General features: G+C 42.1%; 1 protein-coding gene across 3 annotated transcripts in view; it reads right to left on the bottom strand.

The window, feature by feature from the left end:
• Positions 1-10000, bottom strand: part of LOC111653145 (high affinity cationic amino acid transporter 1-like) — a 14997-nt gene that overhangs the window by 1553 nt on the left and 3444 nt on the right. Inside the window, exons 1-12 of one of the 3 annotated variants that reach the window (XM_023403617.2) lie at positions 8513-8658; positions 6680-7094; positions 6436-6594; positions 6160-6331; positions 5929-6062; positions 5620-5842; positions 3803-3942; positions 2963-3065; positions 2244-2449; positions 1966-2117; positions 1312-1420; positions 1-1207 (exon numbers count right to left, since the gene is read on the bottom strand). The exon at positions 1-1207 is cut by the window's left edge and continues 1553 nt beyond it. In XM_023403617.2, the coding sequence (XP_023259385.1) occupies positions 1023-1207; positions 1312-1420; positions 1966-2117; positions 2244-2449; positions 2963-3065; positions 3803-3942; positions 5620-5842; positions 5929-6062; positions 6160-6331; positions 6436-6594; positions 6680-7049 (1953 nt within the window). In that variant the 5' untranslated portion in view covers positions 7050-7094; positions 8513-8658 and the 3' untranslated portion in view covers positions 1-1022. Of the gene's footprint in view, positions 1208-1311; positions 1421-1965; positions 2118-2243; positions 2450-2962; positions 3066-3315; positions 3453-3802; positions 3943-5619; positions 5843-5928; positions 6063-6159; positions 6332-6435; positions 6595-6679; positions 7095-8512; positions 8659-10000 lie in introns of those variants that run through there. The other 2 variants (XM_023403618.2, XM_023403616.2) reach the window with 2 other exon arrangements.

Raw genomic sequence — 10000 nt, 5'->3', positions numbered from 1 at the left:
ATCAACCCTTTCACAGAGAGTGGGAGAGATACAGTATATCGATAACAAAGTAGTGTACCCGATTATATATAACACTATGCTGTGTTTTTCTCTGCTAAATAGTCAATGTATAAAATAGGTACAGCTGTCTATATCTTTCCTCAGTATCAAAATGCATTGTTTCCACACACAGTTGTACCTCTGAGGCAAATCTACAACTGTGCGGTGTCTCACAAAAGCCACTCAAGATACAGTGAGATTCTCAGCTATGTTTGAGGATTATTAATTTCTGATTCTTAATTAATGCAATTAATTAAAAGTGTGAAATAAAAGAATATGGGTTTAAAAAATAATCTTTCATGGGATTTGGACACAGTAGCCGGCACTGTGCCTACTAATGCAGCAAGACGAGTGACAAACATTTACCAGGACATCTGCCAAACGCGAGCAAATTTGCCAAAGGAAAAGATGAGCCTAATTTCATTAAAAAGCTTTTGTAATTCATTTAAGGTCTTTTGTGTAAACAGCCAACATGCAGAAATGTTGAGCAATTTCAAGGAGGAGAGCAGTAACATAAGCTGAACTCTCAAAAAGTTCAAGTTCATATAAGTTATCTAAAAAAAAAAAAAAAAGAATGGGGATCATCATATCATTCTGATATACTGTGGATTAAGCAAACAAAATAAAGTTTTAAATTTAAAAGATTATTTGTACTGTACAGCTCGTACATACCTTGAAAAAAACGTCATACCTGTGGTTTTGCCTTTGGTTGCTCTCCACAGCTTGATTTGTTTTTTGAACTAAAATCTTGGTTTTCAGACGTATGAAGATTCATCTTGTCTCTCTCTCTCTTTTTTTTTTTAATCTTTTTTTGTCTCTTACCAAATTAGACACTATATTTGGTTGGAATTAGGAATCAACTCAAAGCTCTGAGGGAACAGGTGCATATAGGTCTCCACATATCCCCTGGATTTGTAGCTATTTCTGAGAGTTTGGCACGTCGATGTTTGGAGCCAGAGTGGATCAGTGAACCTCCCGTTTCCTCAGGAATCTTCGTCGTCGTCATCGTCGTCGTCTCCGGTGGCGTTCTGTGCGTTGTGGAAGAAGGCCTGCTTCTCTGTGCCCATTGGCTCTCCTTTTATTGTGCAGTTTGGCGGGTAGGCGTCAGAACTGGTCAACACTGCCTCCGCGCTGTTTCGGATTCCGTAGCCGAAGTAGATGATGAAACCTACAAATGGCGTAGAGATGATTACACAAAGATACATTCATTTTCAACAGCACGAGGACAGTAAGAGATAATATCTGACATTGTTGGCTAAAACTCCAAAGTACCTAAGGCCATCCAGATGGTGAAGCGCAGCCAGGTTCCTCTGTCGAGCTGCATCATCAGGTACACGTTGACAAACATACTAATGACTGGGATGAAGGGCAGCAGGGGAACCTGCGAGGAGAGCCGTGTGCATATTTAATGAGTAATAACATTACAACTTTAGATAGAAAAGATACACTCTGAGTATAAAGTGACAGGAAACACCTCAGCCTGGTTTATTTGGTTATAGCCAAAGGACTTGAAAAATGAACAACTTTGCATTTATTCCAAATAAATTTCAAAAGCCTTGACATACATTTAAGGTTATTACATATTTTCCAAGCAGCCATTGGGTTCCATTCATCTCATTACTGCATGAAAAATGTTTTAGCGTGTGTTCACTTTGATGGAAAACTAAATTCGAGAGAAACCTTCAGGCTCCTGTAATTTGATTTAAATAATGAACTGAACCAAACAGAATGCAACCAATTAAAAAAAACTTATGGTGTACTTTGTAAACAGTCGGCAATAATGTCAAGTAAACACAATTTGCAGTGTAAAAGATGTGTAGTCATTTACAGCAAATCCCCCTTTAATTGTTTTGTGCTGTATTTTTAAAGTGGTCACAGTGCAGAAGTTTAGCTGTTTAACTCTTGGGTGAAGGAACACACTCCTACCTTGAAGGCGAGCTTGGTCTTGCTCTGTGGCTGTCTGCACACAATGAAGGTGAGAATCAGACAGACCAGCATGATAACACTGAGGACGCTCAGTGACCAGGGTGCCAGTCCTCCTTGAACAGCTACAACACTGAAGACACACACCAGAACACCTGAGTGGAAATAATAATAATAAAAAAAAACACATTAAAGAGAGAACATCAGATGGTTTACTGTATCAGTGATCAGGTGACTTATTCAGGCACTTTCACCCAGTTTTCTCTGGCCTTGTCTCTCACCCAGTATACTAGTGCAAATGTTGACAGCAAAACCAGACAGCGGGGACGGCTCTGTGTTTGAAGGGAACAGGAGATTCTTCAAGGTGAAGCGATCCTCCGGCTGTGGTAGCATGTCGGCGTTCCCCTCGCTGTAAGTCTCGACGATTTCGGGCTCGTCCTGAGTGTTGGCCATCTCATACGCCACGTTGGGCTGTTCAGGCTGGTACCTTCGGACGGCAAAACAGACAGTCAAAACCTCAACTCCCAAAACCGCTGTTTTCTATGTTAAATATGCTACAAGGGTTTAGGACCACTGTAATCTCCTGTAACATGCGTAAATTACATGAAACGCATGAAATATATAAACTGTATTTTGGGCTGACACATTTTAATAAGGCTGGAGATAGATGAGGTAGGAGCTTCTAAATGATTATCTCTTAATTATTAAAATTATATTGAACTTTGATAAACTCTCAGTGTCTGTTCTCATCCTCAAAGACTCTACAATCCTGTCTTTGAAGACTACTTTTCATATCACCGACAGCTCAGATCAGTCATCTAGAAAAAAAATGAAACTGAAACACTTGCACACACATTTAGATTAACTGCTCTGATTGACCTCTGACTGGGGATTTCCTCCTCAGTCTGAGGATGGACAAATATGGTGTTGTTCAGACTGGTAATCCTCTACAGGCCAGTCAAGCTTAGGCCGGATATATAAGCACAGAGATGAGGACTACCTGAGGACCAGCACACAGGCAGCAACCAGAGTATAGGCCAGCAAGGTGCCAATGGACATGAGGTCAACCAGGTCTTTCAAGTCAAAGAGGAACGCCATCACAGCTGCAGGACACACAGGACAAGAACACACATCATTAAGAGGACAGACTCCTTCAAGTTAATCAATAAAGTCATAAAAATCATAAAGTGCATTCACCACAATATAATGCAGACAGTTTCAGAGTTTTTACATTTTTCTATTTTTAGAAAATCAGCAAATCTTTTTTAAAACAGCTCCATTCATTTACAACCCCACGCCATCCTCCTTCCACAAGGGGGCACTGTTGCCTTTGGCCTCATCTCTGCTACCTACCAGACATAAGCCCTGCCACAAAGGTGGAGATGATGGGCGTCTTCCTCTCGCTGACACGTGCCAGAAACGAGAAGAGCAGACCGTCGCAAGCCATAGCAAAGATAATGCGTGGGAGCGGAAACATGGAGCCAAGGAGACTAAGCCAAGGATGAAGGAAGAAGGAGGAGGAGGAGGAGGAGGAGGAGGGGGAGGCAGAGAATTATAACTCGAACAAATGTTCCTGAACCCTGGTTTCTCACACAAGGCCTCAACTGCAGCCACTCTCTGCAGCCTGACATCCTGATAAACAACACAGCAGGCTGTACTGAGGATGTTACGCCGCCAGATTTTTACATGGCAACAATATTAATTCTGTTATATTTATATTTATTCTGTGTCACCATATTGGTTTTGGCTGAGTGCTTGTGCTGAGGCCGTGTGCACCAAGAGTCTTTTAGGGCTCTGACAAGAACCCCGACCAGTTAGTAGGTTTAGATGGTGACCTCACCTGCCACAACACCTGATGTTACTGTAGCTGTTAGAGGGGCTTTGGTTCGTGGGCTGATTTTAGCCAAACATTTGAAGAGAAGGCCATCTTCTGCCATGGCCCAGATCACTCTGGGCATTGGGAACATGGAGCCTAGTAAACTAGTAGGGGAGAGAGAGAAAAAGCATGCCGTGCAAGTGAAGGCACACGGTTAGAACAGGGAACAGGGTGTCTGGATAAATTAAGTATAGCAACTAAGAACCAAAAACACACCAATTGCTTTTTATATAATTGCTCTATGTATATACTCCGCATGGCCAAAAAGTATGTGAACACCTGATTGCTGAACATCTCATATATTGTATTATAACAGCCTCCGCTCTTATGGAAAGGCTTTTTTACAAGATTTTTAAGATTCATTCCATTTCAACCACTAAAGCAGAAACCAATGTTGCGCTTCTGTGGGATTCATCAGCATTGTAATTCATCCCAAAGGTCTTAGATCGGGTTGAGGTCAGGGCTCTCTGAAGGTCATGTTCGTCTACACTGAACTCAAGATAGAAAAGAATGTTTTTATGTCATGTTGAAACAGGAAAGGGACTTCCATAAAAATGGCTGGAAGCACAATACTGTGCACGCTACTTGTTTGCTGTAGCATTAAGAATTTCCTTAACTGGAACTGGAACCAATAAAAAACAGCCCCAGACCAGAAGTAAATAAAAATTAAACAGCTGTGTGTCCACATATGTCTGGCAAACAGATCATCCAAGACATTGCAAATTAGCTTAAGCTATCATAATATCCCTTACAAAAATCTAGCCACATTTTTGGAATTAAAATTAGTCCTTAAAAGACTAAAAATCAAGATAGCCTGTGGTGTTAGACCACCGACACAATGGAGCAGTGTTTTAACGTGTGGCTGCCCATTTTGTTTGCTCTCATACACGGGGACGCACGTGAATGAGAAGCCATCAACGCCAAAATTTAACACATATATACTTTGTCCGTGTGGGCTATATATTCGATGTATTCAAGTGAATGAGAAAGTGGTCTCGCACCTTTGGACCCACTGTATATGTATGTGTATGTTCTGTATGCATGTGTGTATGTACGTGCGTGGCTGTAGGTATGTATATGCATGATAGTAACCATTGTATGTGCATGTAGCGGTACATAGAGTATGTGCAGTATGTGCAAATGAAGAATTCAATGTTGGCGTAGACGGTTTCTCACACACATGCATGCAGGTGACACGATAAGAACTCCTGCCAATGGCTTCACACTGCTCCACTGATGTACAGGTGGCTGTACAGTAACACACCAAGTAAACACAATGTTTGTCCCAACAAAGCACAAAAAAGATGACAGCCAGTATGTTACATGAATATAAACAATACAAACATAAAAAATAAAAAAAATGCAAATATTTTATGATGAAGGAAATGTATTCAACACTTTTGTTAAACCTCATTAATTCACACAGTTCCAGTAAGTAAATGTAAACTCAGTGTAAACAGAACTTTGTTTCAAAGAAAAACTCCCCAGGGGTCTTTTAAGTAACAGCATTAAATAACATCATCAGCTGTGTTTCATAGAAATCTACTTCAAAGAAATCATACACAAAATTCCCTCTCAGTGGATCAGCTCCACAATCTGTCATCTGGTACCCATGAAAATCCATGAAGGGTTTTACAACCAAATTAAACAGAAGAGGATACAGTAAACTAATATTCTACACTCAGTGTACTGGACATGAATTATTCACTCCTAAAAATGCATGCAGAATAATTACAAGTCCTCTCTGACTTGTCGTGCTGAGAGGCAGAAGAGCCTCTTACCTGGTCGACAAGGCGCATAAAGAGCCAACGGCCACTGCATAAGTGGCTCCCTCCCAGCCCACATAGTAAAAGGCCACCGGCAGAGGACTGTTCTTGTCCAGCATGTAGTAAGGCATCATGACGGTGAGGGCTGCGGACACGCCGAAGTACGCCACAAAACAGATAAGGAGCGAGGCCACAATCCCAACAGGAATGGCCCTCTGGGGATTCTTCACTTCTTCTCCTGGGGAGGAAAAATAACTGCACGTTAAGAGGATGGGGCTCATGTGTGTTGATTATCAGGGTATTTATTATAATGTTTCCTCTCACCTGTAGTGGCGATGCAGTCAAACCCTACGAAGGCATAAAAACAGGTGGCGGCACCAGAAAGGACGCCAGAAAAACCAAAAGGCATGAAGCCGCCTTCACCAAGACTTTCCTTTGATGGTAAGGAATCAGACACACTGGAGGTAAAGGGGGAAAAAAAACATTTGATTGTTTAAAACTCTGGCATATCATTAGGAATTCACATTTTGGGAATAAGCGTTTCATTTCACCCACTTGAGGCTGGAGTTGGTGGTGGCATTGAGGATTTCTTCAGGGTTCAAGCTCCAGTTTTTCAGGTTTCCTTTGACCAATCCAGAGATGATCACAAAGAGCAGCACCAGTATATTGATGCAGGTGAATACTTTATTTACCAATGCTGACTCCTTCACTCCAAATACAAGCAGTCCTGCAAGCAAATCCAAAAGACAATGTGAAAGATGAACGCCTATAACAGGAAAAAAAAAAAAAAAAGAAAGATGAAACAGAAGATTTATCCGAGCTGCTCCTGACCTGTCAGAGTGAGTATGATGAAGACAGCAAATATGTCTGGGTACTCTGCCAGGACACCCGGGGCGTTCATGGTCATGTACCGTCTGCAAAATTCCTCAATATGCTTTCCAATCAGCTCATCAAAGGTGGCGCTCCATGCTCTGGCCACACTTGACGTTCCTGTGCAGAGGAGAGTATTTATGTAAACTGAGCAATATCTGATGTAGCGGCCAACTCCTTTCCTTCCTGATTTAAAGTGTCTCACCAATGACATAAGAGAGGATGAGGTTCCAGCCCGTGATAAAGGCCCACAGTTCTCCGACCGTCACATAGCTATAGAGGTAAGCCGAGCCAGTTTTGGGAACACGGGCTCCAAACTCGGCGTAGCACAGACCGGCCAGGACAGAAGCCAGGGCAGCAATGAGGAAGGAGAGGACGATGGCAGGACCAGAGCTGCTCCGGGCTACGGCACCAGCGAGCACGTAGACGCCAGCGCCTAGCGTACTGCCAACACCCAGGGCCACCAAGTCGAACGTGTTGAGGCATCGACACAAGCGGGACTCGTCTGTGTTACAGTCCACAACCTTCACCCGCAGCAGCTGCTTCCCGATGCCTTTTAATGTCGCCAGAATCATCCTGGCAGGCGCTCTGTACCGAAAGCTCTACAGCAGATACTTTACCTGTTGGCACAACAGGATTGGAGTGTTGAGATTACTGTGCATGTGTAAAAAGACAAAGAAAAACACTTAAAAAAAATCATGGTGCTGTTCCAGTTCGGTATTACTTCCTGTTAAACATGCGTCTATCTTTGAGGTTCAGTTTGATTAATACCGATAAATCAATAATTACAAAGTGCTGATGTATAATATGATGTATGTATAATTATTTTAAATGAAAGCCTTTTGCCCAGGGGTCGCACAAGCAGGTCACCATCTACTTATTTGATTTGGTATAGATTTTACGCCAGATACCCTTCCTGACGCAACCCGGATTTGGGCCAGGGATTGAACCAGCTACTCAGGGATCAGGGGCCAACCTGCTCTACCACCTGAGCCACAGCCCACAGTTAGCATTTACAATGAAGACACTCCTAAATTCCATTGCTAACTTTGTGTTCAGACATTGAAGACGGTGGTATGAGAATTTGGACGTTATCACAACACGACAACATGATGAGCGTACACCCATTGTAACGCACAAGCTTATTCGTCCTCATTCATCCACAAGAATGATACAAAGTCTTAATTCAATGAAGAGGTGCTGCTGAAATTCAGACTGACATTGATATAAGCCATAGATCACACAACAAGCTGTATCAGGACACAGGAAATGAACTTCCACCTGCGGGCGAGTCTGAGTTCTTCACACCTAAAGTAGTACGACATACTATTTAGCATGGACTGGACCACATGAGTACCACAGGATGTTCATACGAACACACATTTTAGTTTATCAAATTTTGTCAAACAATTAAAAATATATACTGCACATTTATATTTGTAGAAGTGTGGCTCCCTCGCGTTATATTGCTTAGAAAATGGTTCTGATCAGGTTGTTTTTATGGGAGCAGGGCTCTACGTTTAAATCGAGTAAAGTCAGCTTCATACTCACTGGTGCTGAATCTGCATACTCTCATACAAGTTTTACTAGTACTAACACAGCTCCTGATTGGACATGAATTAACATATTTATCGTCAGTATGCAATATATTGTTCTCTTACTTAATTACAATTATCAGCTATTAATTTTGATTGCTGCAGGTTAGACTGACAGCAGAGGAGCCTGCTTGAGATGTGAAATGTTTGCTGACTTCTCTTTCATCAAATAGAAACATGCCAAATAATCCCATGACCATTATTGTTTCCAGACACTGTCATGCTTTATATCTCACTGTTATTATGTAATGAGAAAACACAAAGAGGTACACCACACCATGATGTTGCCAGTCATTCCAGAACAGGATTATCTATTAAATAAATTACATTGTGATGTCTTCTAAAAATCATGGCCGTCCAAGATCCAATTTCCAAAAGCCTCTTCTACAACAACACAGCAGAGACAGATATAGATCTGCCCAGCAATACAGACAAATACTCACTATCACAACACAATACAGAACAGGATCTTCTGTCTTCACTGATGATCTCAGTTTCTCTACTTTCAGTTCATAAATCCACTCCAACACTTTCTCCAGAGTGCAGCTGTAGACTAGTGGTCCATGTTTCAGACGGACAGAGCCGAGAGAGACGTTTACATGCGGTGGTTTCGCACGTGACACAGACGCCTCTTAGTGTACAAACCATTCAGGTGTCCAGCTCACAAATAGAACAGTGACACATCACATGGCCGCAGGACTCAGACTCTCAGGGCAGCTGTGACGACAGCCATATTCCACGGGCACGGGGACTGACTGACTCTGGCAGCCGCTATCGATTATCATCGAGTCATGAACACAAGATGTGACCCGATTGTGCCGTTTCACCCTTTTACAGCAGGAATACAGTCATTTTACATAAAATGAAAAAGACTTAGGGTGCTGATTATAAATTTGCCCTGTATTGCTTTGCGAATATGAAGGCGCAGAGGAGTATTCCTGCTACATATCAGCCAGTTTGGATTTGTGCAGAACATTCTTTCCAGGAAAACGAGGTTCAAGGACTGAATGAGCCGTAGCTGTAGTTGAACAGCTTTGTTCTGTCTGTTGTCTGGGTTATGATAACCGGGACAGTTGGTGCCAGACGTTTCATTAGGCCAAAAGTTTGGTTGGACCAACTTGTGGAAGCCAAAACAACCCCTTGTGAATATGTATATAATACGTGTATTCAAACCTGCATCTGTTAACTAACACACACCAAAAAATTTTTAAAAATGTCCTTTTACATTGCGTAAGGGAGAACATTTGTCACATCGCAGCCCGGGCAAAAGGGGCAAGAACAGCGAGAGGTTCAGGACTCACCACAGGCACATATTGTAGCGTGCACATGATGTGACATTAGTGGCTGAGCTAAAAAAGGGTGGGCAGGAAAGGACCCTGCCCTCTTCTCAGCCAATCACTGAACTCACCATCTGCTCATGACACACAGAGGCATGGGGGTGAATTTGGAATAGCAGCCAGTCACATGCACTTCACTATTTGGCCATGGGCAAAATACTTTTGCTCCTTCAAATGTCTTTTAAGATAGCTGTGACATTGTTTATTATTTACTATGACGCATGAGGAAGTAAGCACAGCCACAATAAGACCTCAATCACAACTCAAATATAATATGTAGAAAATACATCTGAGGTCACATTTAAAAATGAGTATGACTTGGATCCACAAGCACTGATTCTCTCCATGTAAAGTGATGTCAAAGATAACATTACATGCTTATAATATAGTTGACGTGCACTCAGTCATTAATACTGGACCTGCTTATTTGTGTTGACTGAATGCAAATGATGCTGCAAATGTTGCATCCATTACATACACAACACACGGACACCTGCAGAACCACCTGTGTCTGGGAAAACACATTATCTACAGATTTGAGTTCGCAACTTGACATTTTTCTCACATGAATCAGAGACATGCTGCCGCTACCCC

Source organism: Seriola lalandi, unplaced genomic scaffold (assembly GCF_002814215.2).
Source record: "Seriola lalandi dorsalis isolate HSWRI2012SDOR001 ecotype SW California unplaced genomic scaffold, Sedor1 jcf7180002054163, whole genome shotgun sequence".
NCBI lineage: Eukaryota > Metazoa > Chordata > Actinopteri > Carangiformes > Carangidae > Seriola > Seriola lalandi.
The sequence above is the reverse complement of the archived record's forward strand: the minus strand, read 5'-3'. Positions and strand labels throughout refer to the sequence as shown.